At 41.0% G+C, this 16,926-nt stretch overlaps 1 protein-coding gene across 2 annotated transcripts in view; it reads right to left on the reverse strand.

The window, feature by feature from the left end:
* The window catches only part of CBLB (Cbl proto-oncogene B), a 148,494-nt gene that overhangs the window by 128,936 nt on the left and 2,632 nt on the right, over positions 1-16,926 (reverse strand). For both annotated transcript variants that reach the window (XM_053309724.1, XM_053309723.1), the window contains exon 3: positions 5,140-5,390. In XM_053309724.1, the coding sequence (XP_053165699.1) occupies positions 5,140-5,390 (251 nt within the window). The remainder of the gene's footprint in view (positions 1-5,139; positions 5,391-16,926) is intronic.

Raw genomic sequence — 16,926 nt, forward strand, 5'->3', positions numbered from 1 at the left:
CACCCTTAACAGCCAGCAAGCATAACCATAAACTTGAACTAGACCACCATCACATTTTGACTACATAGTACACCTTGCAATGCAGACTGCAGAACAGTGAGTGAAACACAAAGTTACTCTCAAGGCCAGACATGTTACTCATCCCACAGCAATCACCAATACCTCTCACACACACTCTAGCTATCTCATGGCTGACATCCTGACTAAGGAAGCAAGGGCACATTGGAAGGGTGGAACCTTGCTGCTGGAGGCTTCTCCACTTCCTTAGTGCACATGGACAGGCAAGAGCAAGTTTTCACTGATCTTCTCTGACTCCAAAAATGTGTCCCTGAGGGCAAACCTCGGGGGCATATTTTTTTTGCAAGGCATGGAATAATTCTGGAGGAAAGGAAGCACAATGTAAGCCTTCAACTGTGTTAGTCCTTCCTTCAGTGACAGGCAAGGTTTACCACTAGTTATATACAGCTTTTCAACAACAATATGCAAAGCAGTGTATATAGAATAATAAATAAGATGATGATTTGATGGTTTACACTATTCTTGATTTTAGTAGTTGTAACCAGGGCAATAAAGCTGGAATAAGAAAACAGCAAGAGCACTTTTTGTTCTTATCAAAGAAAGACAGAATAGTTTGGTTGTGTAGCACAATCAGATTATACTTCTGGTGTCAGTAGGTTCACCCCTTCCTTACAATCATTTTTTTAAAAGAAAATATTGTTTGACTGCTACTTAATGAATAGTAGGGATAAGGCAAGCATTTACAGACCTGCCAGCCATCATCTGGCTACCAACTGAGTCAACAATTAACCATATTGTTAAATGCCTCCAACATCAGCATCTCTCTTTATTACTACTGAACTCTGAAAGCAATTACAACTCATTCCTCACAGGATATTAATTACAAAGATTAAAAGCAAAGACAGATATGATCAGGATGTTTCTTCCTTTTTATTTTGAGTATGTGCTTGGTTTTAATATAAAATCTGTGTCTACTATACTCCCAACATTAACACAATTTTTAATAAGCTAAGCTGGAATCATTATTTCCTTCTTTCATCCAAATATGTATTATATTTATATTCACCTTTCTTCTATGATGGTACTCAAGGCAGTGTACATAGGGTTACTAGGTAGCTTTCAATCCACACACAGACCAGACACAATCCTGCTTAGTTTCAACAAGATTGCTGCAACTTCAAATCATGCACTAGGACTACCTCCCAACTTCCCTATTGGATTATTAATTTAAACACTGTACATAAATCTCCAAGCTACTCAGAAGGTATGAATTGGAAGTCTCATGGGTCCAGATCCAAAAAGTTGCCCTAAGCAAGCAAGAAGCAATTCAACAGAACAGACTCACCCATTTTTGCTAATTCCCCCATCCACTGCTATTCCCTGCAATATCTATCATGATATTCTACAGAGTCCCTCAATCTTCAGGAGCAGGTGCAATGGGTCAGGGAAACCTGCCATGTACAAATGGAAGAGCTTGCTTGCAAAGCAGAGCTTTTGGATTCAAGCCATAGTTTTTTAATCCCCAGAAGTCCTATGGCAAGAATATTTCAACACACATCACCAAATGTTAGTTGAAGCTGAAAGAAAGTTAAAAATACAAAGCACCAAGTTTTGCTAAATCCTTTACATTATCATCCAAAAATACTGAAGTAGATTTAGTTCATCTGCAAGGTAACAAATTTTAACAGAATGACTGTTGGGAATCTTATATTCCTGTGATAGACTGAAAACTATTAATGTGGTGCAACATGCACTTTTTTTTTTTAAAGCAAATGTACTTCTGAGCAAAACACTTTCATTGCTGAAAAAATAGGAAGGACTGGAGAGACTTCTGCCTGAGACCATGGAGAGCTACTACAATTCACAATGATGGGTGGACGAGTAAGTTCACATATGTGTATGAAGCATGCAAGACCACTTCATTCACACATGTTCAGATTTCATTTCAATTAATTCAGTAAAATACTCCATTACCCAAATAATGCTATTTCTATTGTTAGCAGTAGAAACAAAACAGAGTTTTAAGGGAGGAGGGGAAGAAAGCACAATGTGTCATGAGCCTGGTATCCAATACATTCAGTTAACAAATGATACTAACTGAGCAGATCATCTCAGTTGATTTTCTCATCATTTCCCCCCAATGCCAGCATTAGTATTATTATTATATAATTCAATGATGTACTTTCATGTTTTCAAACATTGCCCCTGAACTCTTAAAACCATATCCGTATATTTTGTGGATTTACTTTTAAAAAAAAATAATTTCATCTTAATACCAGAATTCAAAACACACTGATCGTCACTGCACTACACCTGAGCTTAAGAGGACTTTAATTTGTTTTTGTCACAGGCTGCCAAAATATCTGTATGAACTAGACAAGTGTGCTACTTCAAAGTGGTTATTCTACAACATCCTTTGTTTCTTCTTGTCCCTATGCTTCCATATTTCTAATGAAAATATGAACATGAAAAACCGTTCATATTAGTAATGTTACGTTCCAACTACATAAGGTTTAGCAGCATTTAAGCACTCATCTGAGCTTTCATTTTCCATGAATCCCCAAATATACATTTTTATGGCAAAAGACTAATCCTGCCCACTACAAAAATATTTAACTCAATTAGCCTTAATACGATAAAAATGTGTGACAAGTAAATTGTGGGACATGCTAAAGAATTACTGACACAGTCATTATTTTGAACAGAGAGGGCCTTCAACATGCAGGTGACATTTCTCCCCACTCAGAGAAACTGAGAGCCCAATTCACTATAGAACAATTTCATAAACACATAGCATATGTAAACTGACCAAAACTGGGGGCCCTATATAGAGAAGTGTTTGAAGATTAATAATTCATGCATGTTTAACCTGCGCTTTTACCATATTATTAGCCTGGAAGTCCAAAATCAGTTACTTATGTTGGAGAAATTTTTCTCCAGAAACATTTCTGGAGAAATGCCATAATCAAGCCTGAGGTGATGCAAGTCCTATCAGATGATGATGGGGATGCAAGCCCTATTTTTTCTCTGGAAATGTTTCTGAAGAAAAATTTCTCCAACATCAGCAACTGATTAAATACCATTCTGCATCATATCAGTATGGTACTGAATAAGAGCCCCTGGTGGCGCAGTGGTAAAACTGCCGCCCTGTAACCAGAAGGTTACAAGTTTGATCCTGACCAGGGGCTCAAGGTTGACTCAGCCTTCCATCCTTCCGAGGTTGGTAAAATGAGTACCCAGAATGTTGGGGGCAATATGCTAAATCATTGTAAACCGCTTAGAGAGCTTTGGCTATAGAGCGGTATATAAATGTAAGTGCTACTGCTATTGCTAATAGGAACCAAGACTGGAGGTTCACTTACCTTGAGAGAAGAGCCAGCTTCTGTGAAGAAAACAGCTGCTTTCTGGCAGCCACAGAAGTGGCGTTTTAAACTGCCACCTTTCCTTTACTATAGTTACAGGGTGTAGCCTTCCCCCCATCATAACACACTAAGAAAAGGAGACATCATGGCTTGCCCTGCTGAGTTCTGGTACAGTGGAGGGCAGAGTAGCATTTTGAAAAGTCAGCACTGTGGCTTAAGGTAAGAAAAGTTGGCCATATCCCATCCCCTATCCCAATGTATTGAGCCAATAATGGATTATTGGCTTGATGTGGTCCTGATCACCTTCTGCATTGTTAGCATAATGCAAGAATGGCCAGGACTGGAATCAGGCCAATGTCATCCCATATGCAGCCCTACAAGATGTTAAAAAAAATGCAGCTTTAATTGATAAAGAACCCAACTGCTTAAAATATAGATAGTAATGAAAACAAGTTACACCAAACATTCACGATACATCCTAGAGAGGCACTTACAGCTTTTTCTCCAATCTGCAGGGTTTTAAAGTGTGAACAAGGAGGGGTGAGCACTATGCAAACTGTAACTGTAAGGAGTACATACAGTTATTTTTTAAAGGACTAACTAGTGCAAACAAAAATCCAAATCACCTGTAAGCAAAGACATTTTTCATAACGCAATTTACCACAAAAAGAGAGCCAACAGCTTTCCTGAGATAACAAATGTGTGTTAATAAAATGTTATGTATATGTAAAAACCACTCTGAATTGGCAAGAATGAATATAAATGAAACAGGATAAGTAAATAGTCCTGCACAGAGTGAGCAGAAATATGTATTTTTTAAAAAGGCATTAAGCAGGAGAAATGTAACAACCTGAGAGAGCCACAAGATATTGCAACATTCTGGCAAGAAGACTAGTGATTGGCCCAGATACTTGACATTATTTCCATGTCCAAGTCAGACATGGAAATTTCTTTTCTTCAGTGGGGATGGTATTTTCCTTCCCCCAGTGGAACATCAGTGTTGGGCAAGGAACAAAAGTGGCTAAAAAGTTACCAGCTCCCAGCACTAACTTCAGAAACAATTACCTGGGGTGTGCAAAAACCAAAAAATGTGTGTTGGTTCAATTTTGAACCTATCTGCATTGCTCCAAATTGGTCCGGTTGAACCAACCGGCCAGTCTGTTAGATCGAACCAGTTTGTGCGACCAATATACTTGTAAAGGTGAATCCAGTGAGGGATTCCCCTTTGCAAGTATAGGGAGTGGGGGCCCTTCCAAGGGTAACGGGCAGCCGCGTGGCAAAAGAGATAAAAAGCTGCTTACCTGGCCAGTGCAGTTGCCCACCTCTCCCGGACCAGCCCCAAGTGCACTCCCACTCCAGATGGTGACTTGAAAAAGGACCGGGGTGGGGGGAGTGCGCATGGGGCCACACTGGGAGAACAAGCAGCGACACTGGCAGCTACGCCAGCCAGCCAAGCAGCTTTTTCTCTCTCTCGCTGCCCCCCTCCCCAGCTGCCCCTTATCATGCCGAACTGGTTCGCCCGAACTGGGCCTGGTTTGGTTCGATCATGGACCAAACCACACCCAGTTCAGCCAGTGATCAAACCTCTGAACTGACCCTGGTTCAAGGCGAACCAGTTCAGCACCAACCATTTGTGCACAGCTCTAAAGTTCGCCTGTGGAATGCCTCTGATTAGGTGAAGTGTACGAATACAAAGCCGATATAAACAAAAGCTGTGAATGCAGTGGCCAAAGAACCCAGAAAGAAAGTTTTATCTTACCTGTCTTGTGACTGCTCCTCATACATTCTCTCTTTTCCCTCTTTGAAAAGTCTTATCGCCCGTTTTGATTTTTTCATAAGACTGTCAATATATATTTTAAAATATTCATTTTCACTCAGCTGTGCAAGTTTCTGGTTGTCATCGTACTTGTTTAATATAAGTCGTAAATGTTGATAGGTATCTGGTAAAATGTCAAGTATGTAAGGTGGGCTGTTTTTCAACTGAAGTTTTGGATTCTGACACAGTCTTACCTAAAAGCAAAGAACAATTTACACAAAATTTAATAAATCCACAAAAAGGGCAACATTTTATTGTACATCATCAACAGCAGCTAGGTGCATACTTCTAAGCTATGAAATCAGTTTTAACTATACTGCCCCATATGACCCAGCTCATGCGGATGTAACCATGAACATCTGAACTAGACTAAGAAACTCTGCATAAAATTTGTGGCACAGAATACCATACTACAATGAATGGAACATCAGATATGGGAATTGAAATCTTTTCCAAGTTTATTAGTTCTTTAGGCTACAAAGGAGGAATGCTAACAATATGAAGTTGTACATCAAGTAAAGTCAGCAATAATTGATGATAGGCTAAAGATATGAAAAATCTGCAAAATGGAATAGGATAGAGGAAGTATTTAGAACTTGTTTCAACATTATTTTTAGTATTTATATCTTCAAGATACATGTAAAAGAAAAGATCAGGGGCATAAGTCATAACAATGGGTCTGAAGAATTTTTTTGCAAAAATAGTATAGTCACTGGTTGACATGCTGCACAGCCTAACAGAACAGAAGCTCAGTCCTCACAAGGAACAACTTCACTAATAGCACACAAGGCTTGCTTCACAATGCTGGGCTGCTAGAGGGGAAGCGATTTTCACTTCTATTTCTTCTCCACAAAAGCCCTGTTGGATCCAGGGATATTCCATGAGGAGTGCACAATTCTCACCGACACACCACTGAACACAAAAAGGTCTTTTGTGGGATGGGTGTGAAGTGAAAATTGTTCCCCCTACCCCACTGCCTAGTGCTGTGAGGCAAGCCTCACATGCTGTTAGTTAAGTTGCTCCTTGAGAGGACAGAGCTCTTGCTCCGCTCTCATAAGGCTGTGCAGAATATCAGCCAATTTGGTGATATGTCAACATTCTCTTTTGTAAGTCAGTGTGATTATTTTGCTTCTCCCATTACTTTAAACTCTGCTTTAACTGAAGTACATCAACAATACTGTCAATAACTACAGAAACAGTTTTAGGTTGATAGACAACTAGACATCCAGGCTAACCCTGTGCCTGTGACAGGGTTTTCCATCGCTCAGGGGTTCTGTGAGCTATTTCTGGTGATCTCCCCTTCCCCCTGCATCTTCCAACACTATATCCCAGCATGTTGAAGAATGTAGTGATGCGAGACACAGGATTGGGGGACACAGGATTGGGAGACACAGGCAGCTGCATAGGGAAGAAGAGAGTCCACAAAAATCACACCACCCTGTGCACAACAGAAAATCCTCGTGCATCAGCACAGGATGAGCCTGGATGTCAGCCAACAACAGTGCTTATTAAAACAGCAGCAAGACTCAAGAACGAAAACCGTACTGAATCTAGACTTAATGTAACCTTCCAAACATTAAAAATATACACACAGAGATTTGGTCAAAGGCAAGCTATGAAAACACAAAGCAGCTTTATCAAAGCGAATAATTAACTTACTAGTTAAACTTAAGGATTTTTTTATAGATTAGACAAACAATTAGAACATAGCATTGAAAAACCTGCATTCAGTTCCCCTTTTCAGAAGCTTTTAAACATGTGTCAGCCAGTCTAGTCATATAGAGGTAACAGAAGGATTCTGCGGTTACTATGGTTTACCATGCCCCAATTGCTGCAAAGTACACAAAGGGCAATTTCAAAATAATCTTCCAGAAAAATAAGTATCAGTATTTAACTCCCAACAAACCATAGTTTCATAACAACGATGCTGACTGTATGCAAAATGTAATTTTTAATCTGAGCAAGTGCTAGATTGCAGTTGAAATGTTATGCAGGAATCCTACCTAAAGATAAGAGATTTCCTCTGCTCCTTTTATAAAGCAGATTTTTTTTTAGAAGAGATCAAGATAATCTGAACCACAGTACTTTGTATCAACAATAAGCAACAAGAAAGATCAGTGACATAAAAGGTTTACCAATTCAGCTAAATCTTGTTTACAAAAACACCTTCAGACTGAGAAAACAAGTCACTGTGGCAGCAACACATTTTATGAACTTTTAATGTTTGGTTTGGTTTCCAGTTATGCGACTTATGTACTGCTATTAGCAATGCATCAACCGACCAAAAACCTGCATTTAACAAGTGATAAACGCATTTCCTGCAACAAGATTATGTAGGAGGAAATCATCTAACATATGAACTGGAAAGCAAGCCCAATTCCCATGTTAACTTGGGCCAAAGACCTGTTCAGCTCATATTGCAATGCACTAGGTTTTAAAGTTGGAGGAAGAAACATCAATAATCTGCACTACGCTGATGACACCACTCTGATAGCCGAGAATGTGGATGATCTGCAAGCTCTAGTAATGGAAGTCAAGGGGCACAGTGAAAAAATGGGACTACAACTAAATGTAAAGAAGACTAAGCTAATGACAACCACATCTTTGAGGTATTCTACTTGAAAAAACCCTTCCAAAAACATGAACTTCATTCCAGACTGGGAATGCCAAAATCACTACTTAAATTCTGAATGGACAGAAGCTGTGGCCTACATACCCTAAGGTGTGCACATGCACATAAGGGGTTTTTTTAATGTCCACTCAGTTAATCTTAGATCCCACTCAAATTGAATCAGGAAGGCCCCACTCTGAATCCATGTGTGCACACACTGCGTTGATACCGGCACCCAGAACAAAACTAATTCCACATACAGATGAAAAGAATTAGACGGAACGCTGTCTGCAACCACCTGATGGTGGAAGTGGGTGGTGTGCACTCTGCCTCCATCCTTCTGCAAACCATTTGCACGGAGCCTCCTGTGTCATTGCTAAGCACACAAACACAGTTTGCAGAAAGATGGAAGCAGTATGCTCTATGGTATGTATGCACCAACACAAAAATAATCTAATCCACCGACACAAAAATCGATTTAACAACCCATTCCTTTTGAACTTTATGGCATATCACATGTTTCACAGGAAATGCACTCTCAGAAAAACCCAACTGCTTTTTAAGTGTGAAAGTTGAGCACATCACTCTGATCTTGCATTTGTCTATCTGGATCCCTATTAAATACAAAGAAAGCAGACTGATGTAGGCTTAGCAGTGACAAGTGTCACTTTACTTTATGTATATAGATATTAAAACTGATTAACAACATCAAATTTTAAATACTATCTAATCTGAATTACAGCCACTACAAGTTGAGTTTTGTCTTGACATATTATTGTATTCATCACACTTCATGCCAGCCTCTAATCAGGTTTGTGACACGAATGAAAGCACATGCCCTTAAACACAGGAAAGCTGAGTGTGTTCACACCCATAATGTTGCTTCCTTGCATTTAGCAAAAGGTAATGATTTTCAGGTGCTAAAAACTGGCCTAGAAAGCTCTCTTCATTAGGCCCTTAAGAATGCCTCATGAAAAGTACCTTAAGAGGCTACACTTTACATGTTTAAAGTCATCTTAATTTTCTTAATACAGATGACCAACCTGTTGATTTAAAAACAGCAAAACAACCAAGGCTACTGTATGGTGACAGAATAAGTTCTTGCTGACTACAAAGCAGCAAGCTATCTGTGGGGTCTTTTGAATTAACAATGCTAGCACTATTTCAAGGCAATACATCCAAAAAGTTGTACTTAACAGTAAGTTTAACATCAGAACAGGACAACTGCGCACACCTCATAAATCCAATATTATTAAAAATATGTCATGTTACAAAACACTAACTCCAATGTAAATAAAAATCCTCACAGTTCCAGGAAAGCCTCTCTAAAAGGAAACCTAGACTATGGTTATGAGAAGTTTAAAACTTTTCATCTCATACCTGCCTAAAGCTGTGTCTGTTACATTTTACTATGCATGATTATTTGCTTATTAATTTGGCGATTCTGCATATGACTATTTCACACACACACACACACGTCTCCTGGCAGCAGACAATTCTACAGAAATTCATATTTCCCTCCTGTACTGTTCACTAATGGCATATATAAGATCTAACGTATGAGTTCAAAAATAGACACACAATACAACAAATCCTTATATACTGCTTCTCAACCAAAGTTCCCAAAGCGATTTACATACAGAAATAAATTAATAAATTAATAAGATGGCTGCCTATCCCCAAAGTGCTCACAACCTAAAAAGAAACATAAGAAAGACACCAGCAACAGCTACTGGAGGAATGCTTTGCTGGGGTTGATGGGGTCAGTTGCTCTTCCCCTGCTAAATAAAGAGAATCACCACCTTTAAAAGGTGTCTCTTTGTTCAGTTAGCAGGGGACATGTACTACAGTGTCTACAATCATGCAAATGTAACACCGGAGAACAGCAGTTAAGAGGTCAGGAGCAAGGCTCAGGAGCAGATGTTTCCTTTTTCAGCCTCTCCCTCTCACATGTAAATTCACCTTGCAAATCTTAACCCTGATTAAGCATTACACTGGCATCCAAACTAACTATGATCTCTCTCTCTCTCTCTCTCTCTCTCTCTCTCTCTCTCAAACCTGTCGCTAACCCCATGTGAGAGAGTTTGTGAGCGAGCTGCCAGCGGGGGGCGAATGGGTAGAAATGGACGGGCGGGCAAGAGAGTGGCAGGGGGTGAGTGAAGAAAGGAGCAGCAGGGGGACGGTGAAGAAAGCAGTGGCAGGGGGAGGGTGGCCGGTAAAGGCGGTTGGCCTGGTGGCCGAAAAAAACTTTGGAGGGGGGAGAGCTAAGAATTAGGGATGTGCATGGTCCGGAGCGGTCCGGACCGGCACTGAAGGGGGGTCTCCCTTTAAGGGCGGGGAGGGTTTACTTACCCCTCCCGCCGCTTTGCCCCCTCCAGCGCCCGTATTCTTAGTAGAAGCCGCCCCTTCTGCCTCCTCCAGTGCCAATGCCGCCTGGGCGCGCGCGCGGCTTTGCTTTTAAAAGTTCCTTTTGCTGGCGCTGAGGGATTAAACACCAAACAGAAGCCGGCAGAGCACCGCGCCGGCCGGCGGCTCCCCCATGCTCAGCCGCCCAGCAGCCACTGAGAACGCCCAGCGAGGACGCGCCGTCGCCATCGCCGACGCGCCGCGGCCCCCAGGCAACCCTAACTTCCGGCTTCCATGCGACTTCCCCCCGCATACAGAGTGGCAGAATGCAGCCACTCTGTATGCGGGGGGAAGTCGCATGGAAGCCGGAAGTTAGGGTTGCCTGGGGGCCGCGGCGCGTCGGCGATGGCGACGGCGCGTCCTCGCTGGGCGTTCTCAGTGGCTGCTGGGCGGCTGAGCATGGGGGAGCCGCCGGCCGGCGCGGTGCTCTGCCGGCTTCTGTTTGGTGTTTAATCCCTCAGCGCCAGCAAAAGGAACTTTTAAAAGCAAAGCCGCGCGCGCGCCCAGGCGGCATTGGCACTGGAGGAGGCAGAAGGGGCGGCTTCTACTAAGAATACGGGCGCTGGAGGGGGCAAAGCGGCGGGAGGGGTAAGTAAACCCTCCCCGCCCTTAAAGGGAGACCCCCCACCCGAACCGAACCGGCCAGGGGACAGACCGGTCCGGACAGTTCGGAGGCCTTTGCAATGGCCTCCGAACTGGTCCGGACTCATCTCTACTAAGAATGATTGGCCGAGAACTAGGAGGCCCAGACAGTTTGACATATTTTTATACCGCCCAAGACTTATGTCTCTGCGTGATTTACAATAAAATTCCCTCTTACCCAGGGTTCAACAACCAGTTTCGATTAAACATAGTAAAAAGATCACAAGCATCACATCAGTAATTTTCTTTGGTAGATGTTCAAAAAGAAGCAGTTCACTTGTAGTGCCTTCATTTCTCAAATGCACTACTTTTGAAATACCAACTTACTCCCTATCCAATCTTGAATTGATGGGCTCCTTTCCATACTTGATTGCTGTATTTAGACTAGCAGCTTAGTCTATTACTTTAGTACTAGTACTGTATATAGAGTCTAAAATACTTGTACTAATACTATGGTACTAAAGCACAGTATATAGTAGTAAAGTACTAATATATTACTTATATATTAAATTACAGTATATAGTAGTTTAGTATATAAACTACTGTAGTAAAGTACAGTACTGTAGTACTAAAAAGTACTAGAGAAATATTTACTATATTTTCCTTTGTTTATGTGAATGCAGCCAGAAACATAGAGCACATCTATCCATCTTTATACAAAAAAGACAACTCCTTTCCTCCGCCCTCTAGTGAGCACTCCCTGACACTAGTTACTATTCCCACTTCTCATGGGTAATTGTTTTGCTTGGGAATCTGGTGTGGGGAACTGACAAACAGGGAGGGAAGGGCAGGCTAACAATGAGGTCACGGACCAGCTGAATTCAGCGTGGCTCTGCTTGGATCTGGGAGAATCCATGTTTCAAATCCCTCCACTTCTAAATGTGCTCACTGTTATTACTTCCCAGGATATGACGAAAACATACAATATTTAAAGAGATCATCAAACACCCCGCCCGTGCCCGCACACACACACACACACACACACACACACACACACACACACACACAGAGTACCCAATTATCATTTGGTGCAGAGGTAAAGGTCACTGTGCATGTTTCCGTTACTTTTTCCATAATCAATGCTTAGGACAATGTCTACAGCTTTGGTTTTTAAAGTCCTCAGATGCAAAGGTATAATAGGTCATCATTTTATAGAATGAACTGACTGACTTGCACACTGACATGGGGTGACAACAGTCACAAGCACAATAAGCCAACTAGATTTCATACAGCCTTCACACATTACCTAACTTTATTTTCACATAGGTGCCATTTGGGCTGATGCCACACAACCAACAGGTATACAGCTGATGAGGTTTTATGCACACTTTTTAAAATTCCACCCCCTAAGGACAAAAAGCACCTGTTGTTACCTGAACAGTTGCTAGGTAGCATAGTTGAACAAGGTAGTACATTTGAAGAAGGGGGTTCAATTAACAGACCAACAATTAACAGACCAATAGCAGATGGAGTATGCAAAAAAGCAACATCTGAAGACAGGAGATGTATATTTCACCATCAGCCTCACTCCCCAAAACTTTATCACTCACCTTTGCTTTAAACAAGTTCTTTTATATTTTGTTTCCTAATTTTCTATTATTGTTAGTCACCTTGGAAGGCCTGTTGTCAGGCAAAAAGGAAGGTTATCATATTTTAAATAAATTAAATAGTTCAGATAGCTTTTCAAACTGTCATTTAGCTCTTTCATGTCAGTGTCAAAAGCCTCAACTCATTTATGATAATGGGAATATTTAGCTCTTACATAAAAGAAATGAGGACAGTTCACTAAGGTACCCAGTGACACTCACAAGAGTACCTCATCCATGCCCTAGAACCATCTAATCTTGCAGTCCTTGCCATCGTTTTTCACAGGACTCTGTTGCAAGCCTAATGGTACAGAATACTAAGAAGTGGTAGGAACATAGGTAGTCAGACACTTGGTCCATCTAGCTCAGTACTGTCTACACATGCTGGCAGTGGCTTCACCCAGGTTGCAAGCAGGAGTCTCTCTCAGCCCTATTTTGGTGATGCCAGGGAGGGAACTTGAAACCTTCTGCATGCAAGTGCTCTTCCCAGAGTGGCCCCACCCCATAAGGGGAATGTCTTACAGTACTCACATGTGGTCTCCTATTCAAATGCAACCAGGGCAGACCCTGCTTAGCTAAGGGGACAATGCACGCTTGCTACCACAAAGCAGGTTTGTCTGAAATGCTTTTAGAAATCTCATATTTACTTTAACTAATTTTAAGCTACTTCTCTGCCAACTGTTGAACACAGCAGAGGCGTGTATCTCTTTGCCTAAGTATTGAGGTTGTTCAAAAATCCATCCTCACTACATGTACCAAATGTTCAATTCTAGGAGCAAGTCACAGCATTCTAATACCATGACATCACCCTGTCTGGCATACTTTAATCTAATCTGGAAATAAAATGTGATTAACTGACAGAAGCTTAAATAGGATGCATTAAGATCCAAACTGAGGACACTTATCCATTAAAAAGAAAGAAGGTGTAGCATTCTGACCTAAAGCCTTCAGCAAAACAGGCTCCATGCAATCTTGAAAAACACATTGTAACAAGGCTCTGAAAATCAAGCAATAATGATGCATAATTCTAAACAATGAGATTAAGATTTTTCTCATTTCAACAATGCAAAACCAAAAAGCTTTCAGAAGGTTTAGCACTAATGCCACTTGGATAGGAAATCTCAAATTACACCTATAAATTTGTTGTGAATCTACCAGTCTGCTTTTGAACTGAAATTTTCCTGGTATTGAATAGTAATACTGAATAATATAAAGCACTTTATGATGGTAAAATTATTTTTACCATCTGACGGGGGGGAGGGGGCAGGGCCCAAGAGATGGTTTAGATCTGCCTGTTCTGGATGGGGTAACACTCCCGCTAAAAGATCAGGTACGTAGCTTGGGAGTGCTCCTGGTTACAAAGCTGTCCTTGGTTTCTCAGGTTGAGGCGGTGGCCAGGAGCGCTTTTTATCAGCTTCAGTTGATACGTCCACTACATCCATTTCTAGAGGTGATGGCCTTAAAACAGTGGTACATATGCTGGTAACCTCCAGGCTTGATTGCTGTAATGTGTTCAATGTGGGGCTGCCTCTGTACGTAGTCTGGAAACTACAATTGGTACAGAATGCAGCTGCTAGATTGGTCTCTGGGACAACATGAAATGACCACATAGCACCGGTTCTAAAAGAACAGCACCAGTTCCAGAAGAACTGCACTGGCTGCCAATATGTTTCTGGGTGAAACAAAGTGCTGGTTATTATCGATAAAGCCTTTAATGGCTTGGGTCCAGGCTATTTGAGAGAGTGCCTCCTTTGTCATAATCCCTGCGGCCTGTTACGATCTTCTGGAGAGGTCTCGTTATGGTTGCCACCAGCTCATTTGGTGGCCACCTGGGACCAGGCATTCTCTGTGGCTGCCCTACATAGAGCGCTTTGGAATAAGCTTCCTGCTGAAATAGGAACACAGGAAGCTGCCATATACTGAGTCAGACCATTGGTCTATCTAGCTCAGTATTGTCTTCACAGACTGGCAGCAGCTTCTCCAAGGTTGCAGGCAGGAATCTCTCTCAGCCCTATCTTGGAGAAGCCAGGGAGGGAACTTGGAACCTTCTGCTCTTCCCAGAGCAGCTCCATCCCCTGCATCTTCTTCTCTGTTTGTTTTCAGGAAGAACCTCAAGACATTCCTGTTCTCTCAGGCCTTTAATTAGAATTGTAATAATTTTAAAAACTTGTTTTAATAATTTTATTCTATTGTTTTTATTGTTTGTATTTTAACTTGTGACTTTTAAATGTATTAAATTTTGTACACCGCCTAGAGATATATATATCAGGCGGTATAAAAATATGATAAATAAATAAATACAATACATTTCTAAAGAAAGTTCTTTGAGCTGTCTTTTTTGCCAAAATGAAACATAGGCAACACAAATGAAATCTCTTAGTATGAAGGCACAATCCCCCTATATCAGGGCTATACAACTTCAGCCCTCTTGTAGATGCTGGACTATAACTCCCTTCATCCCTGACTATTGGCCACTGTGGCTGAGGATGATGGGATTTACAGTCCAACAACAACTTGCAGGGGGCGAAGTTGTGTAGCCCTGCTTTAAATTCTGAGCTAGAGAAAATCCAAACACATCTGCCAAAGGCAATATTCCCATAGTAGTTCCCCAGGTTCCCAGTTTAGGGTTGCAAGATACAACTCAAGTACATCTTCACCCATATCACGAGGGTGCTTAGGCCATTTTGAGAAGTACAGAATATCTGACCCATTGTTCCAAATCACAGAATTCAGCCATCCACTCTAGAATTTTAAGTCTGTCTTCCAAATGGAAGCCAGTCAAATTAGAAGAACTGTGCATCCAATCAGAGTTTGATCAGATGGGTGATACCACGGGGATCGGTGGTACCGCAGGGGTCACATAGGTGAACACAGCACAGCAGACAGCTTCAATAAGAGATATGTGGATGGGACCACTGTTAAACCAACTACAATCTATAGCCATACTAGATGCCAACACTATATTAACACAGGTCATTCTACTAGGGTTTACTGACAAGTCAGTGCTTAGGACAGAAACTAATACCTCACAGGATCATCATAAATGTGCTAATCCACAATGGTTGGCAAACTATACAAGGAGAAGTTTGCAGATGGGGTTGAGTACAGTGTTCAATTCACAAGTCTGTATAGGAGTCTACTTCAAGTTTATCCTAACGTATCCTAGACACAAATATGATTACTTCTACCACACATTCATTTGGATCAACTAGCAAACAGAACACACTACAGCAGTGACATTCCCAGAAGCCTTCCTATTTAAAGGCAGGGCGGAGGGGGGTGGTGGTGAGTGGCTTACTTGAAAAAAAATCCTATTGAAATCAAGCAAACATAATCAGGATTGACCTGTTAACAAGACTGGCAAGATAAGGCTATAGGGGAAGCAATAGTGCCAGATACTGGAGCAATGACGATAGGGTAAGTGAAAGTTTACAGGCTAAAACTCCAAAGAGCCTTACCTTTTCTAAGGAAAGCTTCTAGAAGGAAACAGGGTGAATTAAAAAATAATATAAAAGTGGTTTAAATTATATAAATCTATATCAAGTTTCTTTTTAATAAAACAGCAACTCTTTTTAATAAAACAGCAAAGTTTAAAATTAAATCTGAATTTGCAACATGTTAAAGCAGGTATCTTTAAACTGACTACAAGACACTGTAACAGATATGGCTCAATAATGAACACAGAGAGACTTTTTCCGAGTTAAAATAAATGACCCATGGGGAAAATGTCTCACTTTTGAGATCAACATTGCAAAGGATATGTATCAGGATACTGGGCTCCATACCAGGGACAGATAAGAGATTACAACCACTGGGATCTGACCTCTGGCTCAAAAAACAAACAGATTGAGAGCACTCAACTGGATAATCTCACATTGACTCTTTTATACTATCCATCTAAGTTTCTCAGTATTTGTTAGGATATTTTTTCATTATTAAAAAGCCAATATCCGGTACAGAGATGTATCCAATTCGTGTGTGCTATCAGTTATGGAGAACCTACAGGACTTCTAACTTGAGGCCAAACAGAACTCTTGCTGACACTTGTGTAAATAAAAGTAAGTCATATTTATGAAGGGATGCAAGGCATTATGGACACACACACAACTATCAGTCTTGACAGTACTGATAATCTACATCATCTAGAGTAGCCTAGACATGCAATTAGGATCCAAGTTACACAGAAAGTCAGAGTGTGAGACTGGGAATCAAATGAAGGACCTTTGTACCTAGTAACACATGGCTTGCTTGACAGCACAGTTGTAGGAAGGCCTGCTAGTATAGATTATATACCAACTGGGCTATTAAAGTCTCTTTATGAAGACTGATGCTAATAGATAAATAATGTTCCAGTAGCCTCTAGATAGAGGTCCATATAAACATTTACAAACTACAAGACTTTCACATAGTTCTATGCATTAACATTTTTAGGATTCTCTCCACTTATAATCTGTGAAATTAATCTATTCTTTCTAGATGAAAATA

The sequence above is a fragment of the Hemicordylus capensis genome, chromosome 3, assembly GCF_027244095.1.
Source record: "Hemicordylus capensis ecotype Gifberg chromosome 3, rHemCap1.1.pri, whole genome shotgun sequence".
In the NCBI taxonomy this organism is placed as follows: Eukaryota; Metazoa; Chordata; class Lepidosauria; order Squamata; family Cordylidae; genus Hemicordylus; species Hemicordylus capensis.